Source organism: Ambystoma mexicanum, chromosome 6q, assembly GCF_040938575.1.
Source record: "Ambystoma mexicanum isolate Mex_15411 chromosome 6q, UKY_AmexF1_1, whole genome shotgun sequence".
In the NCBI taxonomy this organism is placed as follows: domain Eukaryota; kingdom Metazoa; phylum Chordata; class Amphibia; order Caudata; family Ambystomatidae; genus Ambystoma; species Ambystoma mexicanum.
The window spans coordinates 742274761-742301176 of NC_090937.1; the positions used below are offsets into that span (position 1 = coordinate 742274761).

Genomic DNA, 26416 nt, shown 5'->3' on the forward strand with positions numbered 1-26416 from the left:
TAAGTGTGCTGTTTGCACACACCAGGACATCCTGATGCCCCAGCAATCCCTTTAATGTTTCTCCTTTTACTGTATCGAATGCAGAACTAAAGTCCACAAAGGCAACATACAAGGTTTGTTGTCTGATGTGCCATGCTTATTTGATGGTTTGAATTTGAGCAAGTATGTTGTCTATTGTTCTAGACCCCTAGCAGAATCTATCCAGTCTGGTAGAGAGGGAAGATGGTTTTCTCATGTATTCCATCATTTAGTTCTTTCAGTAGTAGGCGGGCAAATGTTTTGGCTGGGGTGCCCATCATAGCCAATATTCGGTAACTCTTGGACTCCTTCCTCACGCCATGCTTGGGGACTATAGTGCTTTCAGTCCAACTTTTTTGGAAGCGTCACAGTAGTGCTAATAGCTAATATGTTCAGTAGTACATGGGCCCATATACCCGCATTCTTTTTTAATAACTCATGAGCTCCAGGCACTGATGGGCTCTGTAATGCTTTAATAGATTTAATAATATGATAGATTAAAATATAATTATATAGATGTTGTTATAATCATGCCCATGTCTCCTTTTGTTAATATAGTATATTGCTCACCACTGTGTCAGATTGTATACCTTTAGTCAACCTTGTGAATGCTTCCCATGCCGCTTTCATGGCTCCCCCATGTAGTAATGGGTTTCTAGAACTATTAACTAATTTACAGAATGCATGCAAATGCGGTTTATGTTTTGTTATACATTTTGCTCTCCTTACATTATTTATTGGTGTAAATGAGTGAGGAGATGTTAATAGCAAGCTCCTGATAGATTTTGATTCAGGTATTAGCCAAGCCATAATCTAACATTATATATGCCATGTTGTTGTGCGACACCCCCTATTGCTTAACCTTTCTGTGTTTGCATACGAGTTAAGGATGGTTAAAAAGCTGGGCCCGGCCTAACCTCGCCACTACAATATTTGCTTTATTCAAATTGGGTGCAGTCCAACAAATACGGTTTAATCCAGCATTTGGGTCAACAGTTCCAGTATAATCCACTGGGAGTTGTGGTACATTCCATTTAATAATAGTGACCAGGGGGAGATGGCCACTTTCTTCATGTGAAAGTAGTTCCCGATCTACAATATTTGGAAAAAGTGAATGATGTACATATAGTCGAGACGCTATTATATGAAGTTCTAACCTAGCATCCAGGATAATCTCCTGGAAATCACCCATTTATCATAAATAATCCATGTGAGTTAAGTAGGGATGCCCATGTGTATCCCTTGTGATTAATAGCAGAGTGTCTTAGTATAGCGGGATGAACATTGAGGGCTAATGAGGCATTTTTCCCCTATGTGCTGTCCCCTGGGATTGTTGTGTTTAAATCATAGTACAATAACCAGTATTTGAAAATGATGTGTTTCTAATATATTGCTAATAACAGGACGCAAATGTATTTTAAATGTTATCTGGCGGGTCATACAAGTAAAGTTTGTGAGTGCCCATTCCCTTTTAAGTATGCCCACCAGTACTAGATTGCTGGGGACCTCTAATTTAACATATGGTAAGAGTTTGTAACACTAATCAAGGGGCCCCCTTTAGGTCTACCCTTACTGCCATGAGGGGTGTGACAAGTAGTGGGATTTAGTCACTTCTGCCTGGGGGTGGGCGGCCTTCCCTGTGATGCTAGTAAGGTGGGCCCGCTACACAATCCCTTGCCTAGGGGTTGAGGCATGCAAGACCTCACTGGGAAAGAGTTCCCCCTTGGGGACAAGGACTCCTGTTCTGACAAACTCCCTACACAACCCACCTATATCCCACTGCCACTAAAACCTGCTAAAGGGAAAAACAGGAACAAGCCATTTGTAATTGCCGTATAGACCCTTTGAGAAAACCTGAAAAGAAATACTTATCTGGTACTGAGATGAAGAGAACCACTGGAGCAATACATAGTACCAGCACAACAAAGAGGAAGGACTTTGACACTCTGCTGCAGAAGACCCATCTCAGCGTCATACATCTGAGAGTAGGAAACTTGGGACAGAGAAGCACAGGACTTCCAAATCGGCTGTGGGAGCCTAGTTTAAGGAAACTGGGCTGCGCGGCTTCCGGTGTTGTAAGAAGGCTGTCGTCAGTATCTTAGCATGTTGCACTCAAGAATACTTGAAGCGGGAGAAGTCAAAGGACTGGTACATTGTTCCAGGAGTAACTGAGTAAGAAGTGGTGGCATGACCGAAACCCGGTGGACATTGGAGACTCTAAACGATGCGTAGACCATTTATCTGAAGGCATCGTGGAATATGCCGAACAAAGAGGAAGCGAAGAGCCGAATAGCCAACTTGACAATCACCAATGAAGGTCCTGTCTGGACCGCAGCTCTGGTGACGCGATCTCCGAGACAGAAAGGTAACTGGGAGAGTGGTAGCGCGGGGTGCGGGACTGAAAATAACTGATGAACCATTCAGACTCGTCCCAGTAAAAACCAAGTGTTGGAAATACCTGCGAAGAGTGAGAATCCGTACTGTAAACCTTATTAATACCAGCAAAAAGCAAGTGTGGGAAGTGCATAAGAAGTGTAAAAACTACAACTGGAACAAGCCTATTGTCCTAGTTAAGAAACGGATTGGACATGGAGTAGAGAGAAAGTCTCAAGTTTAATAACAAAGGAAGAATAGAATTGTCCCAACAGAAAATGGGGGAAAAAAGTGTAAAATACACCTTTAAAAAGTTGAAGAGCCCAATAGCTGAACTTTACGACTTGATAAAAGTAGTTACCAAGAACTACCTACGAATACTTTACTAAAGTGAACGTGCTGAGAAACCAGCCCACAGGAGAAGGCAGTTGTTCGTCTGTTCCTTGGTAGTTTTCGTAGTGGTAAGGTCAGGTTAGATTAGTTTGGACAGCGGACCGATCTTCCTTTTGGACTCACTGACAAGCTCCCTAGTTAGTTTTTGTTTGGTAGGGAAAACCCATGGTTTAGGGAAAGTTATGAATTTTGTCTTTTCTTTTAACACAGTATATACCTAAAATAGAATACCAGAGTCTGTCCTCCTTCTGACCCGTCACAGTGACTAACACCTTTTATAGTACATCTACCACCAATTATGATCGCTTTAACCAGCCATGTATCTTGTAGTGCGTCTAAGAAACAATGCTCAAATACTGTGACATAACCCTTCATCATGGTAGTTGGTGTGTCCTCGAGTATTCCAGGTTACGGTAAAGCCTGTGCTAGGGCCGATTTACCATCCAGGTTTGTAGGATCTTAGGGAGCCATTCCCAGTTAGTGTGTGAAGTGAGTTTGGTTCCTCATCCATGCCTTCAAGGTGAGGTAGTCTAACACCATGATCATTGATCTTAATTAAGATGTTCTCTTTGGGATTTGTGATCTGGGTTATGGACGTTGTGGGTATATCCCACTCTAACACCTGTTCCAGCACTAGCTGATCTAGTTTGGCTCTGTGCTTGTTGTGGTGAATATGTATGATGGAGTGGGCTTCATAGACCTGGTTTCTAACTTACTATAGTGCAATTATAACCTAGTCTCACAAGTTCACAATCATACATTAATACAAATTATAAAATGGTATCAGAGTAAAGGTGTGCAATTGATGCAATATATAGTATTGTATCATCATGTCCTCACAAGTAATAGTACATCATTGGGGAATCTTGTGTATCAGGTTAAAATGACTGCCCAATTTAGGTAGCTCATTAGTATGACAGAACAGGCTCTGTATTGTAAGGGCTTTGTGAACATTTTCAATTTCCTTAGAATTCGCAGTTCTAGCAGGATTGTAGCAATTAAAATGGTTAGATTGTAATTCATCTGCAGTATATTGATGTTTACCGTATTCCTGAGCCTCTTCAAGGACTCTATGTTGCATCTAAGTATACCATGTTCAGTAGCCTGTTTAGTTAAGGTGTGTGTGTTCTCATCATCAGACTCAATAAAAAAGTGTGTTGGACAGTGCTGTGGGATCTACATTTTCAATGTCCTCAGTGTTTTTGCAGCACTTTAATGTTTTGAGAATCTTTGGAAGTTGACTTGTGATGTCACCAGTAAGAATGTCCTTCTAATAGCTTTACAGCCCGAATTAATGTCTAAAGTAGGGCAAGCTACATTATAATTTTTTCTCGTTTTTGTTCCTTTTTTCCTTTCCTTTCCAATGTGTTCTCCTCAAATGGCTTTGTGCATGGGCTTTAGTTAGATCATAGTTTCTGTTGTCATTGTCAGTGAGGAGGACTGAGGCCGAACTAGAGTCTATTTGAAAACGTTTCTAGTCGCTTTTCAACTTTTTGGTTTGGGGTGGAGGGGTTCTTGCAAATCATTTTCTTTTTCCTCATTGATCCAATGATGGATTTCTAGATTTTAGTTAGTTAAAAATGTGTCCCCTATTTATATTACATTATGATACTTTTTTTGGTTGGCCCAACATTACATCTGATATTTTCACTCATAGTTAAATCTGTGTTGGGCTCCTCGTCTGACATTGAGGTTTCTTCGTGTTCATAAGCCACATTTGAATGGTCTCCTAGGTGCTAGGTATGTTAGAATTGTACTCAATAACTAGGTATGAATGTTAGAGTTTAACTATTGAAGTGAGGAGGTAATCCAATGCAATGTGTGGGCTTATGATACTAGTGTTGCCAACAGATTAATTTTCTTGATCAGACTGTGCAGAGTCCTCTCTGCCTGCCTCTTGGTTATTGGTGCAATTAAGAGCAGGTGATTGTGGCATAGCCAACAAGCTCTTATCTAGTGTCAGCTTCTATGTTATGAGCATCAAATTCAATGTGTCTTGCAAGATGTTACATTGTATGATATTGGTGGTAAACACGGACAATCATAGCTGTTTGTGGCGCAATGTAGTTATTGCCGTTCTGTAGTGTAGTAATTTCTGACTCCTCTAGAAGTACTGGGGATGCCAAAATGTGATTACCATCCACGGGTTCCATGTGCTTAGCATATAAGGTGGATATAATTAATTGCCTGTGATTTTACTGCCCAAGCATGCTAGGGATGAAGTTAACTGGTCACCCAGTTTGATGTTCAATGGGTCTGCACAAGCTATTTTATTCAAAAAGAGGTTTGTGATTTTTATGGCAGAGGCATTGTTACTGTAGAATTCTGTTGAAATCCTATTAGGGCATTTTGAAGGGTCAGATCTAGGTATTCAATTGTGTTTCCGTGGTGGAAAGATCGGTATTTAATGGTGTCGTTTTTACCATATCTAGAGGGCTACAGTCTGGCGATGTAATCCTCATAGTAGCTTTGCAGGTTTCCATAATATCTTAGTTTCCATCCCAACAGCCGGGTGACGGCGATACACTTGGCACACACCGCTGTCTCACTTCTTCAGCGTGCCGTGCTTACTTTATGCGTCCAAGGAAAGCAGCTGAAAGGTCAACTGGCACCGCAGTAAAAGCAAAACGGCTGATCCAGTCAGCAAAGCAGGGATAGGTGAGTGAATGGATCGGCATGTAAGGTACGGAGACCCTTGACATGGTAATCTAGACCTCAGAGTGCAGCCCACTGGCCAAGTAGTTCTTACTAGGGTTGTATACGATCTGCCCACAAACATTTGTTTGCGGGCAGACTGCCCGCAGGAAAACTGCTCAGGCCCCGTTTTGACCGTTTATTGAAAACAGGGGCCCGAGCAATTTTTGTCCCCCAGCTCCATGGTCAAGGATGCCCCTACAACTCCTGAGGCCACAGATACTTGAACATGAGGAGCAGGGGACACCCCTGCATTCCCCGCTCCTCATGTTCAAGTAATAAGGTCAAAAGGAAAAACGATCAAAAGACAGACCTATAATTAGGTCAAAATTACCCAACGACCAAATGTAAACGTTCAGATTGGATAATTCCATTCCTAGAACTGGTGCCCATGTGAGCTGATCCTGTGTTGCTAATAACAAAAACACACCGGGGAGCGAAGTCGCGTTCTTCACCCCAGCATTGCAGATGTTGCTGCGGATTCCGGAGAGATGACCAACCTAAGAACTGCATTGAAGGACAGATCAGTCGTCTCAGCGCTGGGCCCAGTTTGAAGTCAGACCACCACTAGACAAACTATCTCTTTTGGAGCTGGTATTACGGAAGCAATATATGACAGACCACTGACATCTCATACATGCAGAACAACATCAACATTTAGACCGGATTGAAAATATTTGAGGTGCACATCGAGGCCTTTGAGGAACTGAGTATGTGCTTGTGAAGAGGAATCCTGAAAGATCACAAAACTAGAAAATGTAGTGGGGTCTCTTCAGAGGATTGTGAACATTCAAGACAGAAGTAGGAGGAAACACCTTTTTGTTTACTGTATGCCTGAAGAGCGTGAATTTGGGGCTTCAATGCTTTTATCCTAAATGTTCTACAGTCACTGCCACTGGCACACTGTCTCCTTCACCAACCGGCATGTGCACAGGCTGGTCCTCCCAATGAAGCATCTATACAAACCAAGAGGATCATTTTTTACAATCTTCATTACACACGTCATTGTTCCTAAAAACGGACCATAGCTAATCCCCCCCCCCCACCCTCTGAATTGGGCAAAAGATGTGGGATACAATATTTACATCACCCAAAACTTGTCCAGTGGCACACAAGCAAAATGGAAAACCATTTTCATGCCGTATATATTATTCTGAGGTCCCAGATGCCAAACATGGTATCGTAAGCCCCGCCAGAATGAAGATCAACTATCATAACAGAACCTTAACATATGGAAATCCTGGCACCTTTCAAGCCTTTATGAACTCTTTGACTCCAGACTGTTTGGCCACTTACTGTCTTTGAACGAACATGTGGAAAAGCCTAGTCCACGGAAAAGCGTTGGAATTGCCAAATTCCTTCCTAAATGATGGTTCTGAGTGTTTGTTGGTTGCACTTTCGGCAATAGCTATCGGCTGAGATGTTGTCTCATAACATCCATGAGCTCTGGATGTGGTTGAGTGGTGCTGAATTTTTGATTTTACTGGTTTTTAATGCTGGTTTCTTTATCCAGCTGTGAAATAATGTGAGACTATAATTTAACCTTTCTGATGCTGGGTATGGTGGACATTGGCCCTGCCCATGTGTTCACATGGTCTACTTGGAGCAATATGCTTCCTTTTCTATGTCCATTCCTTCTGGTGTTTTTTCCTGCTTCTCCATCAGCAAGGCGCATGACTCTACTCTACCTTTGGATTTGGTACGACTATGATATTTGGCTGACTATCGAAGCTAATCCTGTGTTCATGCCACAATCGCATGATATAGAAGTTCTTCTCTATTGATGTAGATCCCTTTGACTTCTCAGTGGGATTTTAAAAGGTAGTATCCTAGCACATCCACACACTAACTAGCCCTGTCAAGGGATGGAAGGTGTTTTCACACTAGCACATACTAGTAAGAACCTACATGTGAGACTAATGCACGCAATTTGGATTCTATGTGTAGAAAAATCTTTGCGAAGTTTCATCTCCATTCCCAGATAGTGTCAATTGCTAATGTCTAAACTCCCACAGAAGATGCACTGGGGTTCTGGAATAAGCTGGTCAAGACGCTGTTAGAATACGTGGAGAGCCTGCTTATTTTTGGTGGTGACTTTAACCTCCTGATCGGTCAACGCTTTCACCACAAGTCTTAAATGAGGTTTCCAAAACTCTGCAGTCCTAATGTACTGAAAATAGTGTTGGGATCTGTGAGCTTGGCAGACACTTGGCGGGCCCTGCACTTTGTGTAATTGACTCCGACATTGGAGTCCATGACCATATCATGCTGTGCCCCTGAATGGGTTTGGACCTATAAAATCCCAAGAGAAAACTGAATAAGAGTGTACTTGACTTGCCGCTTCAAGAAAGCAGATATGCATAGAAAGAAACAATGACACTTTGCAGAGGTCTATCAGATGCTTTCCCTGGATGATATATCCCCACAGACAACTTGGGACACTGATAAATCTTGGATGCAGGTGCTTATCTCATCTCACAAGCCTCCTACATTAGCAAAGTAGGAACCCTGTAGCTAGCTATGAAATAAATAGGGCGGGCCTATGTGGCTCAAAAGAATGCTGATACGCTTACCAGATCGAGAAAGCTAAAGTTCATCTAAAGTTTCTACTCCAAGGATGGGCCAACACTACTACTAAAGAATCAAGCTGACTATCGTCACGATGAGTATAACTAAGTTAGCCACTTGGCCCGCTAATTAAAGTACAAAAAAGGCTAAAGTTGCACTTATTTGTGACCTGGGCTTGCTCCCCATATGGGGGATAAACAAATAGCTAAATTATGGAACTTCTATAAATTACTGAACTACTCCAAGAAGTCCACTTCTGACACCCAGCTCACAGACGTTATACCTCCAGTTTCTCCACCACAGAGATCACCATTGATGAATGTGAGGACTTGGAGGCCACCAATCATGAGAAGAAATGTATGTGATCAAGATGTTAGCCAAAGGTAAAGTCCTAGGGCCAGACGTTTTTACGGCGTTCACTACCCTTTTGACCCCTACGTTGCTGCAGCTTTTCAACTCCTTTCTGGATAGAGGTGAAAGGGTTGGAACATTCTTTTATGCTTCTTTGGTGGTGCTCGTGAAGGCAGTGCGGGAGGAGACCAATATCAGCAATAAATATTGAGGGGAAAAAGGTGCTTACAGCATGGACCTCTCCCAAAGTCAGAGTGGTTTGTAGGTGGCAGGCTAGCACCCGACCAGGCCCAAATCTTGTGCAATACATTATTTACAACCCAGGTCCTAGTTTCCAGTCCCAGGGCATATGACCAAGATTCCTCCTTACTACTATTCCTTTTATTCTTGCCCTTGCACCCCCTCTTCCTCCATGTTTGGAGAGCTCTGGAAATTCAGAATAGCAAAGTACTAGCATACAACATTATCGACGTATGCGAATGACGCCTCTTTATACATTACGAACCATTAGCAGCCCATTTCTACTCTGTTCTTAATAGGGGAGTATGAAACCATTTTGTTCGATAAGGCAAAACGGGTCCTGCTACTCAACACATATTGCCTCCAACAATGCTCACTATGCCATTGCAGACAAAAATGCCTCGAGTGCGTCCGCATACCATTTGCCCCAGTGTAGAGGGCATGGCCACGTTGAATGCAAAGAGTCAAATGTTGTGGGATGTTTTTACCCATGCATCCAAGCCCTACAATAAAACTGTGCAGTACTGGCATGGAAAACATCATGATGGCCAGAACTCCCCAGAGAGTGCACAGGGAAAACATTAAGAATAGGCTGCCACCCATTTTTGCCTATGTTGTGAGCACAGGAGGGCACTGCCTAAAACCACCAGTGGGCTACACACACAGTAGCCTGAAACCATTGGGAATGGCAATGCTGATTGCCAAAAAAAGCAACTCAGAACTGTGGGGAATTCATTTTCTTAATCCCAAAAATTGTTGCATTACCAGTACTCACCACTATCAGAAAGCCGGCGTTTTAAAACCACCAGACTTTTGTGTAAAACTGAACAAATGAAACAAAACCAGAGCAAGGAAAGACTTGCTAAGAGGTGGATACAATGTAAAACTATATTCTGAAATGACTTGAAGGAAGTAATTATTTAATGTATATGTAAAAATTGTCAGTTTGATTTGAATGTAGAAAACTGGGAACAAAAAGTGACATTTAGCTGAAACCTGGCTTAATGAAACTGGATTCTGCCTGACAACTACCCCCGACAGGAGTTGAAACCTGCTCAGCCACTCCCCTTGCCAAAATGAGTTGTCACCTCTCTGATTAGATTAGGGGTGGAGCAGCTGGGGACTACTGGGAGTTGAACAAAGGCCTGTCCTGGACTCAGGCAAATGTTATATTGGGGGGCCGTAAAGTGGCTTCCTCTTAGGGGAAACTGGGAGGGGCAGTGCCTCTGCTAGCAGCTGAGCTTCGGGGAAGTGGATAAACCAGTTATTCCACCCTGTGATGTGGGAAGCCACACCCCTTTTTGACCAGGGCATAATTTTAAAAAGATAGATAACTCATAGTGCGGACTTGTCAGAATTATATAAGTAATATCATTATTTTTGTGATTTTTCTGTGAACATTTTGAGAGGCGTTAGGACCCTGTGGTGTATTCTGGGGGGTTGCTAGCGGAAAATAGGGTCTCACTCCAAATGTCTGCATGTTAAAAATCTGACACTTCATCAATTAATGTCCATACTCCTTGCGCACATGTGTGTAATTTTGGGTAAATGTCCGATATTGCAAAACCAGTTAAAAAGCGCAAAATGTTGTCATTTTTTAATGCAAGCCCCCAGGAAGATCAGAGGCGGACAAGCATGGACCATAAGGAATATTTAATGTGCACATGTAATTTCAACAAATTGTATATCTGGAAAGGATGTATTTGAATCAAATATAGATCTGTGGGCAAACTGACCAGGGGAGGATCCTCTGATCCATAAACAGACTTCATCATGCTGACAATCCATTTCCTTCCCCCAATCATGGGAGAGGGGAGAATTGGGCCAATGACAAGTAGAGAGGGGCAGGCTTAGCTAGGCCCAGGCACACACCCATTTTCAAAACACATAAAAAGAGACTGCTGGGACAGGTAGAGACATTCAATTCCATTTGCTGCGGAGCATGCTGACCGACGACTTCACATCCAGCGATCCAACACTTAGACTTCCAAGCTAAACAGAGACTACAGAACTTTGAACCAAGAAGGCCCACTGCAAGCAAAAGTATTTGTCAGCAGGCCTCAAAATCATTTGCAAACTCGTCCACAGCCGGGAGAGCTGTCTGAATTCTTTTGCCAAGAACTCTTGCCAGTACCCAGAAAGCAGTGTTACATCCAGAATCCACTTGATCCGGACCGGAAAGCAGAGCAGTATCCAGAACCAGAGGCCGCTAAATCCAGAGAGGCTAGACCAGCAGAGCAGAGCTGACCCAGACCGCTGTGAGCAGAACCAGTGACCCAGATCGCTGTGAAGTGCCGAGACCAGAACCGGAGTCCAGTCCAAAACCTGACCAGATCCGTGGCGAGGCCCATTCCTGCACAAAATATATTGTGAGTACCTAGCAGAACTGTGCAGAACCAATCTTAGTTAAAATAATCTAATCCAAACTATTTTAACCTAAGTAGAACTGCCTCCTAGAAATCGTGTCATCTGTCATTTTTAAAGCTTCACAACTGTCACCTGTCAATTCTGCAGCTGCAAGCTGTCACCTGTCATTTGAGTTTACTTTAAATCCGAAAAACTACCTTTATTTAATCGTCTGTATCTCTGGAACCGTTTGTCCTAGGAACTTGGTTTAACTTTCCTCTGAAAGCTTAGAATCTCAGCTTTCCAACGAACCTAGAACCGACTTATACTCCTTATACCTTTGCCGTAATCACGATTCACGCACTCGCGAATTTTGCCGCGATTTGCGATTTGGCCTGATTTCTTTACCTGTAAAAAGATAGCAGGTTTTGGCTTTCCTTTGCTAAAAATTTGTTTGCCTCTTAATAACCATCCCGGAATCATTGCTAAAGTGAGCCTGAGCTCATCCCAAGTATCTCTCACTCACCCTGAACCTCCTAAAGGGAATTAAAAGCATTTTCAGCATATTTCTCACTTCACTGCCACCACATTCAAAGCACTTGGGCCTGTGTTTTAAAACTCATACCTGTTTTCTCTAAGCTTGCTGGGGTGGGAATTGAATTTCGTATTGTATTTGATTGCATTCCTGAGAACTGTGTGTGTTACTTCCATCTCCTTACATTGCATAGGGGAGGGGGTTGAATTGCCAGAGAAAAAGCGATTATCTTATCTATTGTTAAAATCATAACAAGTATTTCTGTACTGCATTTTATTCCTCATTGCTTTTCCCTTGAAATCATAAAAGTATTTTTGCTACTTTATCCATCATATACTAACTCCTCATTGATTATAAAGAAGTGTGCTAGTGTCAGATTACCCATTGTTGATTAACATTATATTTATAAGGGCGATATCGATTATTAATTTATTATAAAAGCGTTGTATCTATATTTTGTTTTATTTCTCAAATAAACCTTTTAAACTTGCAAAACAGAACTACTTCTTGGCTCAGTGGGGTCAGGGGGATTCTAAGAGAGGGGTGTTATATAGGGGTAGTCATCCAGAACCCATGAACTGGACATAAAGATATATCAATAAGGGTTTCCATTCAGTATCCCAGACTAGGCATTGACTTAGCTGTAGTGTTGAATTGAATCCTCTTACAATGTGTAATTGGCCCCCTCCACCTGTAGTGGTGCAGCAGACATAAATCCATTCAACTCGCTAAAGTCTTCCTCCAGATCATGTCCAGATTGCGATTGCCCCTTTCCCCCTTTCTCTTTACAGATATTCAAAAGGCTTTCGCTCTGCCTTTCCTTCGGTGGCAGATGAGCCATATATTAATTGCACTAGACAGCATAAGGGTACAGAATTGGGTGGGTAGTCACACTCCCATGGTTTTCTGATGACCAGTTTGAGATTTCATGCTCATGACAACTGATCCAATGGGGCCCAAGCTGTACATGGAAAGGCACGCCACCATGGCTCAAAGTAGAGGAAGCCCTTGCGCCTTCCCCCCTCCTGCTGGAGTTGCTGCTGCTGTTTGCAACTCCTTATCAGCCCGCCTTTCCCCTCCAGGTGAGTTTTTCAGTGGGATTCTTCAATGTGATGTCTGAACTCTGGGAAGGACACGCATATGACTCTACCCCACCACTGTCTAGTGCAGCAAGTCTGTCGCTGGTGGGCAAAACGGTTACTTGGCAACTGTGGATAAAGAGTATTCCCTACTTTCACAAATGCATAAACCACACCCAGTTGAAATCTTTCCACCTCAAGCCAGAATGCTAGCTTCATGACAAATGCTTTCCTGAATAGCTGCAATAGAAAGTGGCACTGGCTGATGTGATGGGGAGGCGCTTCTTAAAGATATACTCCTGGGACAATGGCTAACCTGCTACCTTCGCCCTCACGGGGCCGACTGCAATCCCTCACACTGATTTAGACCGTGTTAGAAATCCAGGCAATGGTCTAACCAACTATGGGGTTGGAACTGGTGGTCTCACTGGCTAATTCTACTACACATATGACTGCTGTTTAACAGCGGCTCCCACACTCTTCCTTCTTTGGCTTGGACTCTATTGATGGGGGAGGGGAGGGGCGGGGGGGACGAATGAGCACGGGTTGCGTGCGTGTCCGTCTGGTTTACCCAAGCCCATTCTGTACATGAAGGCCACCCAAGTCGCCTCTGCCCTTTTTTCATCAGGATAAGCTAATATGTAATCTGTGTTAACAAGTTCATCTGTATGTGTCGTAGGTCTTCAGAATGCTGTTGGCTGTGTCCTGCATGGCTAACATATTATGCAATAATAATGTATGTAGTAAATTGAATACAGGATGGTATGGGGGACCCACCTTCCACATTTCCTCATGGGAACCCCAGCCACTCTCCATACCAATTGTTTTTGAGTGGTCCTATGCAGAGGGCTTTTCGACCCGCTATCCCACATGTGCTGCATGCCTGGACTGGCATCATGCTTGAAAGCCCACCTGCCGTCGAGTCTCACTACATATGTTCAGGTTTAGTATATTCCATGTATAATGGCATTACTGTTTTGGTATGCTTTTATGCATGCCTGATGTACTTGTATGCCAAATGTAACCTTCTGGTTTGTGAAAACCTGAATAGAAAATGAAGCCTGGTTTCGTTACTTAAATCAATAGGTTGTATTTTTATGGTTGAAAGCAAAGCCTAGAAGCTGGGAAAGACTTTTTTTCCAAGTCAATGAAGGCGGTGGTTCCCTCCCTCCCTCGCCTCCCTTATTTTCCTAAACAAAGTCATGTAAGCAGAAGATGCTCTTAACAAAACAATCACATGGTGACCACAGATCGACGAATGACTTTGTTTGCTAAATTGTAGACGCCTACAATCATTTGTGCTATTGTGACCATGCTGACCGATGAGCATATGATACAGATCAAAGTCTCTGTGTAACTATGTACTGAAGTTTGCAGATCTTGTTCAACGTGTGGCGCCTTTCATTCATCGACATGCCTGCTAGTTGCCCTTTCCCTGATCGCCGCAGGCTCCCCGAGGGACCTGCCATGTTTGTTGACAGTAGTAGCTAATGCGGCATCTGCGGTAGACCTGCTGGTAACCGTGAACTCTCCAGATATTTGGCTGCGTAGTGTGGCTTCCCAAACCACCCCTTGGTCCAGTTGCCACCATTGACCTATGTGATCTATTGGGAAAACACATACCTATGAACCTATGAAGGAGATAAAAATTTACGTTTAGTACGAAGAGGAATAATTAGGTTTAGCACCAGGAGCAATATAAGTATTTCGTAGGCGCGATTTGTTTGCACGGTGTACTTGAAGTCCACAGGCATTAACTAACTGATAGTGGTTTTGAAAGCCGACACGTGTTTTTAGTGTTTGACAATGCAACAGCCTTGCTCATATGGTCTTTTTTTATAATTTGCTGGATATGACAAATATGGCATGCGATAGTGCCTTGGTAGATGGGAGAATGGATCTTTTTCTGCTTTCGCTCGGTTTTTCCTTATTGTATCGTAATAATTAATTTACTTGGATGGTTAACTTTGAGAATGTTAGCCAAAATATAAGAAAAGTCAAACTTTTGCCAGAACAGCCTTCTGCTTGGAGCTCGATGCATTCAATCATGAACATTTTTTTTTTTTTTGCTGCCCCTCGGGTTCCTGGACGTTTCTTTAGTAAGCACTAACGAGGATCCGATGGCCATTAAACCTCAACCTGGTGGTGCAAAATTCCCCTGGTTTTCATTAGTGGTAGTGTTTCGGGAAGTCCTGTGGACCTTTGGGCCAGTGTCTTGAGGCACCTGGAGATCTGCCCGGGGGCCATTACATTTGAACATGGTCCTCTAATTGACAGCATATAGTAGAGCATCAAATCTAGTGGCAGAACTGCCGAGAGAGAGTGTTAATTTAGTGAAGCCTATAAAATGATTGGAATAAGAACCCGTTCAGTAATTTGATCAGATAGAATTTTAATACATTTTGACTTTGTAAAAGACTTGGCCATAATTCTCTGTGCATCCAGTTGAGTGGCACTGGTGAAGTTGGCAGTGCAATCAGGTTAAGGAAGGTGCTGCTTCATTGCATTAGTTCTCAAGAACATCTCTGTTGACCTGCACAAAAGGAGCTTTTCAGCCATTTGGGGGAGTTGGGGGAGAATTGGTGCCAGTTCAGTATCTCGGCAAATCAACAGGTGAAAAATCTATTAAATATTCCATTGCTTGAGGAATCCTGTCCATCACACCGTAACGGTTCTGCTTTGCAGTCGTACAGGACCACCGTTTTTAGTGTTGGAGCACAGGATAGGCATATGCTGGCACTAATGGTTCATCCAGCGATGGATCTTCGACTACTTGGCACATTTTGCCTCCATCTCATGCACATGCATCATGAACAAAGTGTGGTCATTCATGGTGGGCCATGGAGAACCCACAGATGAGGGGTTTATCAATGCTCGCTAGCGGAGGTACATCACCAGGGCCCTATTGGTTTTCATGTAGTACATGGTAGCACCAGACAAGACTATCCGACAGTTGGCAGTATAAGAAAAACACTGTCTCCATAAATGTGCAGGTTGCCTCTTACTCTGAAAATGAACGTAGTGCCGGGCCCACAAGGACATTTTTTGGACTGCGGTTTACCTGGATTAACATGCTGTTTAAGGGGACAAAGGGCGCTCTCACGCCTTCAAACAAGGTTGGATAGATTTTTGATCACTAAGAGATCCTGGTTTGCACTTGTTTGTATCACAACGACGGTTCACAAACTGGACAAGATAATGCAGTTCTGGCCTTGTCTTAGAACAGAATACTTATAAAAGGAACATTTTTTGTAGGCACTGGCGATTTTGTTGTGGAGTTTTGTAAAAAAAGAGGAAACGGTCATACATTCCAGCTTTTAAAGCATTCAGTGGGCACTATCCGAGGAGTCCACAAACTGCTTTTAACATCAGTGTAACTTTGAAACTTGAGACTGTATTTGTTCAACTCTTATAAAAAGCTCACTTCTAAGGGGTATGGGGGAGGGGAGCAACGGAACAAAGAACCCAACAATATAAAAATATAATACACCTAAAAGTAATTGGCATCCAAAGGGGTAGACGAGCAGAAAGAAACAGAAGTTAATTAACCCTAATCAACATGAAAATCGCACCCCATTTGCAAAACATTGCAATTGGCTGCATTTTACCATATTAGCCCAGCAATTGCCCCTCACAATTACCTTGAATTTGAAGTACTTTACAGAGCATTGCCGCCATGATACTTTTGAAGCATCCCCCCCATAGTATGTTTTGACATAACTCTCATTAAAGGAATGGCCACCCCCTTCTCCCCCGCCCCCACGTACATGTTCTCCATAAATCGTCATTAGACGTACTCTGCACCTCCTAGCGATGTGTTAAAATACGTTTTTCTGTGTAGCATCACTTACATTTTGATGAGCTTATCACCACGACCCGCACATGTGCGCCAGGGCCATCTTGTAATGATGTAAAGTCTGAAGTGATTGCTTTAGGAATGAATTCACTGGCAGCAATAAAATGGCGCAAACTCCCCCGCAGTAGACATATGCGACTGACAGAGCAAAACCTATTCTGAAGGCGGTTACACAATCCAATGTTAACCCACAAATCCAGAAGACGCTCACATACGAATACAGATCAACATGGAATTTCCTCCTACGATCTTCCAAGCTTCGTTTTTAATAATATTTCTAAAATAATTAAAGCAGTCGACACCGTGATGCAATTTACGGATTTGTATTAACATATCATTGTAGAAAAACACCACTTATTTAAAAAGCTATCCGGACAGTACTCATTAAGCACAACGAAGATACACGATTTCAATTGTTTTGCATGATTTTAATTCCGAACGGTCCCCCCCCCCCCTGGCTTTGAAAAGCAAATCCAAATAAAAAAAGTCTCAAGTGTGTTTATTGAATTTCGGTGACTCTGTTAACTTTCCGTTATGGTGCTATGCTCTGTGGCTTTTTGAAGCAACATCCAAATTCTGTAAACCACAAAACCATGTGAAGTGATTAAGTTTTCATTCTGCATGCAGTGTCATTTTATCCTTTGTTCTCACAATGTGAAAAGTTTCGTCAGCGTTTCACAGCTTCGGTATTTTAGATTTGCTGTAAACAATAGTCACCACGTTTGGGCAAACTGCTATTCGAACATCCATTGTAATGACCGTCACTGTTTGCACCTTATGAAGGAATACTGTCCAATAGTTGTAGATGTCTTCCTTTAGAATTCTAATACCATGGCACCAGCAAGTCTGCATCAAGTATATGTGCAAGAAAAATACGATGGCATTTAGGAAATGTATCACTTAACCTCTCTTAACTCCCCTTTAAATAAAATCACACACATCCATTGTTTCTATGCGCACGCTGCTTTCAAGCCCTACTGCAAGTCCTAGCATGCAATATGAAACCGTATATTTTGCTGGATCTGTTACCTATTTTAAGCAGCTACTTGGATTCTAGCAATGTAGTTTAATTTTACATAAATTAACATTGAAACTTATGTAATAAACACCCTTAGGCAAACCTTGAGCTTCTGAATGGATGTGACATTTTCTACTTTTACATCTACCGATTCCATTTTCAGCTTTCTCTCGTCCGTTTCAGTAATTAATTTAAACATTTATTTCTCACTTTATTTCTTAGCACCTAAAAATAGGGCATTTTCGTTTCTCACAAGTTTTACTGTGGCCAGAGAAAGAAAACACTGCAAATACTCAACTGATATTGAGCATGTGACAACTTGAAGGGGCACTAGATTTTGGTTCATTAGTGGTGGCCCCTCTTGCCACAAACTTGTTAAAAACTTGCCTCCAGCCCCAGCCTACCGATACCCCCAAAATATTTGAGACTGACTACACCACAGACCCATGAGCAATGTTCTGCCTTCATAGGGCCTCGTTACGAGGTTGGCGGTAACCCGCCGGTGATACCGGCGGGTTACCTCCGACCTCGTAACACTGTTTCCACCACCTGATATCCTGATGCCACTGGGATATTATGAGTGCCGGCGACCTGTGATGTTAGGCGGCAGGAACTGTAAGTCCCCATTCCTGTGGAGTCCCGTAGGACTCCACGTGAATGGGGGCACAGAAGCACCATTGCTTACATAAAAAGCATGCCTGCGGGGGATGGCCCCTGTAGGCATTCTTGTAGTCAGGCAGTCCGGAAAGGGTGCCGGTACGCTGCTACTGGCACACTTGTAATGAGGCCCATAGGCTACTGTGGGGGTTCAGAAATGCGAGGCGTACAACTTCATAAAGTTTTTTCACAAGAAGCCATTTTATTAGCTTAAAAGGGTGTGATGAACACCTCACTTTCCTTAACCTAACATGGGTTTCTCTGCCTAAGACTAAATGAAAAAGCTCTCGTCCCTCACACTTAAACAGCCATATGAATACCTGAAATGCTACGTATAAGTTCGATTAAAAAATAGTTGAAACCAAATATTCTTGTAATCAGATCAGATGCCCTTCCCCTGATTCAAAGCAGGATTTCCAAATAGAAGTTCCAATGAATAAAGATCATTCCAGTAGTCAGATTCTTCTTTAAACGACCGCACACAAAGGGGTCTTCTAATATCCAAGTTCTGTTCCAAAACAAAGTTCCTTCACTTTTTGGAGGGTTTCACTTGCCATTGTGATTGTATTCTAATACAGTAAATTGCATCATTCGTCCAATTAATATTTCAATAGGATTTGTCATCTCTTGGGAAAGCTAGCTACTACACATTTCTTCTTTATTCACAACAATGTTTTTGTCAGGATTGTTTTGCTACAGTTCATTAAGCACTTTAGTAGCATTGCCACTTTCTTTCCACCACAACCATTCACCACAAAGCAGTACTTGAGTGTCTTCCTCCTGCTTTACTAACCTACAAGGACTACCACTAACAATCCCTTTGCTGTTGTACTCTCCTGCCAGGATGAATCGCCTAACACTACAAGTACTCTGTGGTGTGGTTCACTTCAAAACATCGGTAATGTCTTTATAGGGCATTACAATAGATGCACAGCCCTAGCCAATGATAAGTCAAAATACTACACCATTTCATTTAAAGGAATGCACACAGTTTATATTAATCGTACAACAAGGGCATTTCAGAAATGGGACTGTATGGGACAAAACCGTGTCAGAAATGTCCCAACACAAGTTCACGCAAAACAGTTATTTAGTTGGCCGACAACAGCAGATCTTTGAGGACATTCTTTTGGTGCAATGTGTTAGGCAATGTTTCTGCATATGGCCTAATTCTCATTTTTAAGACCATGGGCCTCCATTGCCATGACGGTTAAAACTAGATTTACACAAACTCAAATTTGTATTTTTGATTGGATTGGTGATCTGCTCTTTCTTTTGTTTGGTGAAGACCAAGCTGCAGTGCAATTCACCACAATTTTACTTTCACATTGCATCACCCCCAGTTCTTGCCTGTTGCCTACCCATATTTTCAACACAACTAACCATGTCATCACCTCCATGCCTTCGATGCTCAAATGCAACCATTTGGGATGGTATTTGAGGCACATGTTGTGAAACGCCTCCAAACCTCTACAGAGTCCGCTCAAATATCTGGTCAGTTCCTTCTTGCACACAATCTTCTTAAAGGCCTTTAGGCGGTTACCCACACTCCAGCCATTTCTTCCTCCTTACTGTTCCTCCCTCTGTCGTGGATGTGCGCAGGCATGATTGTGTGTGTAGGCCTCCCATGAATGCTTGTTGGCAGTATGGTGAAGAGCTTATTGCCACTTTTCAACCAGTATACCTTTCAATTGTTCAAAATTGCGTGAACTTCACCAGGAATGATTACTTACTGACTTTGACCATTTTATTTGTTCTTCACAACCCTTTTTTCCCTGCATCAATGATTGTCTTTCCCACTGACTTTGACACATGCAAAATGTCATTTTGTTTGCCGCATCTGTGGGAACCTCTTTGACATGACTTTGGCTATGCTGATGCGCCTGTCTGTTTCCATTTGTTCGTCTTTCAAGCCTCTGGATTAAAGACGTTCAAAAGATTTTGAAAAACCATGCTTCTCAATTGCAGCATAGGAAGTACACTCTTTGGCCTGAACCGTCATGGAGCTTACAATTGTTTTAATTACTTTTAGTATGTCCTAGAAACAATAGTACAATACTTTGGATTCAATCCCTGACTGTCGGACAGTCCATCACCTGCCAACCAAAGCCTTTTTCCTGGGAAAGCATTGTCCAGTGCTACCTGCCCTTGTAGCGAGACAGCATGTATTTCAGGCAAGAGGTATTTTCTCTGTTTTTTGTAGTAGGATTTCTTTGACATAAACTCTAGTCTCAAAAAGTTACAAAAACTAGACATTTTTGAGAATGCCAAGCCACTAAATAGAATTTCCCATTAACTTGGCACATTGCCTGCTGGAACATTCCCAACAAGTGTTTGAGCAGACTGCGAAAGGCTGTAGTGCTTTTCCTCACTGGTACCTTGAATTGTCAAGTTGGCTATATCCATATTTTTCTTGCAGTCAGTGGTTTGCACAACTTGTATAGTGAGTCAATGTGGTGCATGTCAACATTTTTAAATATCTAGCAGGCAGCCCTGAAACATAGCTTTAGGTTTGCACAGAATCCCTTCATTTTGCAATTGATTTTCTCAGCCTCAAACATTATAGTAATTGTTTGAACATCAGACATGGTGCACTCTGGGTTGATTTCTTTACTTTCCGTAATCTCTTATGTATACTTGACAAAGGATTATTCTGGTCCATGTGATGTGGTCCGTGATACTGGGACAACCCTCTTTGAAACATGCAACTATGGTTTTGATGTTGTAGAATGTGTAAGATATTGATTGGCTCTGAATTTGTTTACCTCTTTTATTGGTAAAAGCATCTCAGGAGGCGACATTGTAGAATAGCAATAGGGTTTGTCAACTTCTACGTCTCTCTGCTTGTATTTAACTCTAATTTAGGCCACTGCCCATGGTCATCCTTGATGACTACTTTGTGTGATGGTTCGGATTTCTACTCCATCAACCCGTCCCAAATCACCATTGTTTGACTGCCTGCATCCCGTGTACCTGGTGTGGTCTGCATTTTCCTCATTCTCCTAGGCCTCTATCCAACAGTAATACAGTTCTAATTGTAAAATATGTCTGATCATTTTGGAAAAATCAGTTAACCTTTCTGATTAACAATGGTTTTCCAACATACTAATTATGCGTTTTCAACTTAATGCAAAAAAAGTGGGTTGATGCAGTTAATGGGTCGAATACATCAAGATGTCTGTAATGAGTGAGTACTACAAGTTGCATAGCAGTCTCCTATGTACTTGCCCTTGTGTTTTGACACAGTGGGCCAGAGCAACTCAACTTCTTTCTGTGATGACGGTATCAGGCTATACCAAATTGGAGAAATTGAAAATTAGACCAACGTCAGTAGTACATGACTTTCTATGCTATTTGTGTACATAAACTGAGCAGACTAAACATAGAATGTACATGTGGACTCCTCATTTGTTGTCATGCAATTTTGCTAAACCAATATACGTAAACAGTTTGTATCAAAGCGAACATCCTCAATGCACAAAACAACCAGGAATGGCATACCTACACTCCGTGGGATGTTTTGGATGGTTCCAAGAAATGTATCCGCCCTGTCTCCACCTGCTGGACAGGAAATGAAATTAGACTTGTTGGAGAGGCACATTTCAAACACCAGGAAACGGAATGAGGATTTGCATTCTGCGAGGCCTAGCCGCTGCATGGACAAATCTGTGGGGCACACGTGCTCCGTCATAACCACCACTGACTGACCTCCACCACTGATTGGCGCTCAAAGCAACACTGAGTGACATGCCTCTGCTCCGTGGGATGTGTCTGATGGACCAGAGGAAGGAGTGGCTGTCGCGGGCGCCATGAAATGTGGCAAAGGCTACATTAGGACACAAGGAAATGGCATTTGTCTGTACATTCCACCAAGCCTAGATACTGCAAGGGAATAGATTGGTGCTAACCAGAGTGGCATACCTCCCCCAGTGGGACGTGTGGGGTGGTCCACATAAGAGTGGCAGTCAGTCTCCTCCGAAATGAAGTGTGCCAAGAGCAGAAGTCCACTTTATAAGACAAACAAGGGTGATGGGGGGGCTGAGGGGCCAATGCTTGCTCAAAGGCATACACACTACGGTGACAAATATTAGTCACCCAGCTGCTCTCGTTTGTAACCCAAGAAAACGCAACAGAAGTAATGAACAAGCAACCGTGCCTCGCATGCATCTGTCGAGTTCAAGGTGTTTGAGGGTAACGATAGTGCCCGGTCAGGACATGTCTTTTGCAAAACAAAGGAGGTGATGGCAGGAAGGTTTAGAATTAATCCTGATCTCTAGCATAGCTCTTGGCAATCGCCAGACCATTGTTCTTCGCCTGCCAAGCCATTACTAAAGGGGAAAGATCATATGCAAAATCAGGCTTGGCCCCACCCAAAAAGGGGCTAAAACGGCGGTGTGGAGGGTTGCCCAGAACTGTGCCAGTGTGTCAGATGTATTCAAAACCTTCCACCCATCACTTTTTTGCTTTTAAATTGTCTCCCTGTGTGAGAATGGGGATTTCCAGAAGTGGGTTGCTTGCCCGCTGCGCCATAGGAAACCAAGCTGCACCTCACTGATGAGGCCCAACATTTTTCATATTCAACAGTATACACTAGTCTGTGGAATACTAAGCTGATTCCAGTTAGTAATGAAAGATGGGACTCTATACAGTGTTCAGCATTTCAGATTTCCTGTTTGAGGCTAGCATGTCAAACTGAGTTTACCTGTTCAAGCACCGAATGCCCAACATTTATTACACTGTTACTTTAACACATAGTGAACAATTTGACAAATCCAGCATTTAATCACCACATTAAGTAAAGGTGCTCTCTCCCCATCCTCTCGCCGGCAATGTTTAGCAACATCAGGGTGTGTTGATTTCTGATCATGAATATTCAATTGTTTGCAATTAAGTTGTGCCCATTTTGTCTTTCAAATTCGGAGGAAGCCATTGTTCTCTAGCACTGATGTAGAATATGCATTGTAGTATAAAGTGCTCGTATGTAGCGCATTTCTGCCAATAATTTTGGCCTTGCATGCATATGGTTCTTTAGGAAAGCAGGCCAGAGTGTGTTAGTTGAACAGCGGGCAGGCAGACGCAGAAACCCATGGTGTGGATGGATGCAGGTCAAAAGTACCTGTAACCTGTGTGCTGATACAAACATCTCTTTTAGTGGTTGGTACAGACCACGCAGGTTAGCTGTATGGGCAGCCCTCGGATTGTGAAGTGCAAAAAGTGACTGAATGGTTGGTGATAGAAGATGGATAGGGTGAGAGTCCTGTGTAGTGTACTAGACCTGGTTGATTGTCTGAAAGAGTGGGAGTAGTGTAAGGATTCAAGTGAGGAGTTGGGGGATGGAGGGTGGAGAGTTAGGGTGTTGCTTTCTAGCTCTTGGTTGTAGATTTCACTCGGATTCCGTTGCAGACTAGTGTCACGCAACAGAGTATCCATCAATCAAAATCCCACAGATGGTAGTGAGAAGAGTTTCACAATTGCGAATCTTAAAGTAGTCCAAGTTTCTGGTGCACAGTCTTTCGTCTGTTTTCATGGATGGTAACAATCATTTTTGGCTTAAAAGCTATGGCCCAGAAATCCAGGTGACAATTTTTAATCTAAGCTGCCTGCAAGAAACCAAATTGCTGATTTTCTACACGACCAGAATTGTTGGTGGGGCTGCAGCCTTTTTTTACACACGAATAACAGGAAAGGTGTATATTATTCCACAGTGTTGAAAAATGTCATTTGTTTAAATTCTGAAAATTGTTTGCATCAATGTTTTCTAAATTCCCATCACTGTTACTCATCCATCAAATCATATGGCATAATATTAATCTTTGGCTATATGACTACAGTCCTAGGCAGCGAACACATTTTATTTGTTTGTGATCAACGCATAAAACCCTTTACCCTGATCCCACGCACTGGGTGTCATCAGCCGCTTCTGGCTACTACCTTTTTGAGAGGAGCTCAATTTAAAGAATCTAAAGTGCATGTTCACTTTATTAAGTTAAGCAAGCAAACACTGGTAATTTTTGCCATGTTTAAAACCTAGTCACAAGGGTAAGCCAGTGGACATGCGCGTCACCCCATAATAGCAAATGGACTAGCCCAGACTCTAATGAACTGGAGGATGTCTTCTTAAATGCAGACAGGCAGAAGGACAGAATGATGGCCCCCGGATGCAGCTCTGCAAAGATGCACGCCACTAATTATGGATGCTCCGCTCTGTTTGGTAAGTGTACGGCATTCTAAAACATCATAACCCCATATTCAAACGTGGTTTTCGTTTATTTTAAGCTAAGCAACCATGCACCTGTGAGTTAAGGCCCTGTGAAATGTGTCTTGTTGACGGGGACATGCATGGATTTGTTTGGTTATGATTTCTTGATTTTGAGCGAGTTATTAACACAGCAAATCATCTATAGATTAGAAATAGCAACAGTAGTGGAGGGAAGCAAAATGAAGTTGAAGCAGACCCGAGAGAGCTGGTTCACATGCACTGTTGTGCAGTCCAGTCTGCTGAATATCTGCACCGCTGGCTGGTCTGTGCTTCCGGGGGTTCTGGATACCCGCTTCAGAGTCTCTTACAGGCTGGTGAATCCTCCCTGAACTGGGTCGTCGTCTTTAGAGAAATGTGTTATTTCTGTTTATCGGACCACCAGTGTCCCAACCTGTACAGCATTCCAGTGCTTGACTTCTAGGTTTGCACCAGAGCTCTTTCACTAAGCCTATCCCTTCTCAAATCTTCATGTACGTTTTATACACTTTGCCATTAGTGAGCTTTTCAATATCCATGAAGATGGGTCCTTATCAATACAATGGCAGGTCATTAACAATGTAAATCGAGGGACCTTGGCAAAATGATTGGAAGCGGCCATTGACCTTCCCATGTCATGCTGTGGATAGCTGACAATGCTGTGGTGTTTGTAGCTCTGTATGAAAGTCACTAAAAAATGTATGTTGAAAATAATGCTAATGAGGTGGGCTTTGATTCTTCTTTCTGGAAAAAGGTCTGTGACCCTCCTATGCATTCCCTCAGCGAGCAACAGGTTTGCATGCATTTCATAATATTATCACGGTGTAAAAAATTCAAGTTGCAGTCTATTAGCCAGTCATAAAAAGTCACTCATCACCTTAATTCTGTACATATAGACAGCGCACTGTTTCTCATTCGCCAACAGTAAAATATCACTAGTCAATGGCTATTGCAAATTTTGCACCGTGATGTTTGCTTCCCTGTGTCATTTGGAATTGGGGTGTCTGAGAATTCTGTGGAGGTGTGTGTGTGTATATATATATCTAGGATATTTTGTAAGAGTAGGGAAACTATTTATTGCCACCTTTTTTAAAATGTTTTTTTTTCATCTTCTTGCAACAACCACAGAGATTACACAATTAAGAACATTCGTGTAAGAAATGTCCTCAATTAAATGTTAAACTAAAAGCCATGTGTCGTATAAACTCTGCAAAATTCACAAAGTACATTTTTGGTGCGTTCATATTGTTTAATACTATTGGGGAACAAAATGAGAGTGAGGGTTTAAGGACTTGAAGGTTAGTGCGTTCCAACCCAAGCCAAGTTCTAATCGGGAATGCTTGCTGCGTAGTGTTCAGGTGGTGCACCCCAACAACCCCAAATTATGAATTGGGATAGCTTGGTGTGCCAGTGGTCGCACTCTGCCTGTTTATCCAATATTTGTGCAATTCTGTTAATGACTATTGTAAATCATTCAGGAATTATCCAGCGTTAATCAGAATCCTTTAATTTGACTAACTGTCGACACGTGTTTCGACCAAGAGGTCATTCTCAAGGCTGCATAATAGATGCAATGGGCATTCCAGTATGGGCAAATAACAGTAAAATAAAACCACAGTAGTATTACAGTTTGAAAGAAAAAGTTGTTGATGCCCATTATCGCCCATATTGGCATTGTAGCCAAACACAATCCACAATGACATCAGTTGTCATGGACATTAACGAGACAAGCTATTTGCAAAAAACCCCAAAGTAAGACATTTCAAAATTAAACAGATACGTAAAATTAAAATAAAACACCCGAAAAGAAACAAAAAGAACACATATCATAGGGGGCCATCGATGGGGCAAAGAGGAGCGTTGCATGAGCCTTGGGCCCGAAGTTTTTTTCCACATACACAGCTATAAGTATTCCAAATAAACGTATCATCCTGAACAGTGCATGCTGATTTAAACAGGGTGATTATCCCATGCTGTGCAGGTAAACGGTATGTGGCGCCCTGTAATCCATGCATGGGGTGAAAAGGTACGTGGATCAGAGGAAAGTGCGCAA

The 26416-nt window shown here is 42.5% G+C and overlaps 1 protein-coding gene across 5 annotated transcripts in view; it reads left to right on the plus strand.

Moving 5' to 3' along the window:
- Positions 1 to 26416, plus strand: part of DCLK2 (doublecortin like kinase 2) — a 780084-nt gene that overhangs the window by 353323 nt on the left and 400345 nt on the right. For 3 of the 5 annotated variants that reach the window (XR_011282260.1, XM_069631258.1, XM_069631257.1), the window contains exon 4: positions 24256 to 24339. The exons of the other annotated variants lie outside the window; for them this stretch is intronic. Coding sequence is in view for 2 of the 3 variants with exons in the window: in XM_069631258.1 (XP_069487359.1) it covers positions 24256 to 24339 (84 nt within the window). In the remaining variant the exon portion in view is untranslated. The remainder of the gene's footprint in view (positions 1 to 24255; positions 24340 to 26416) is intronic. 5 annotated transcript variants of the gene reach the window in all.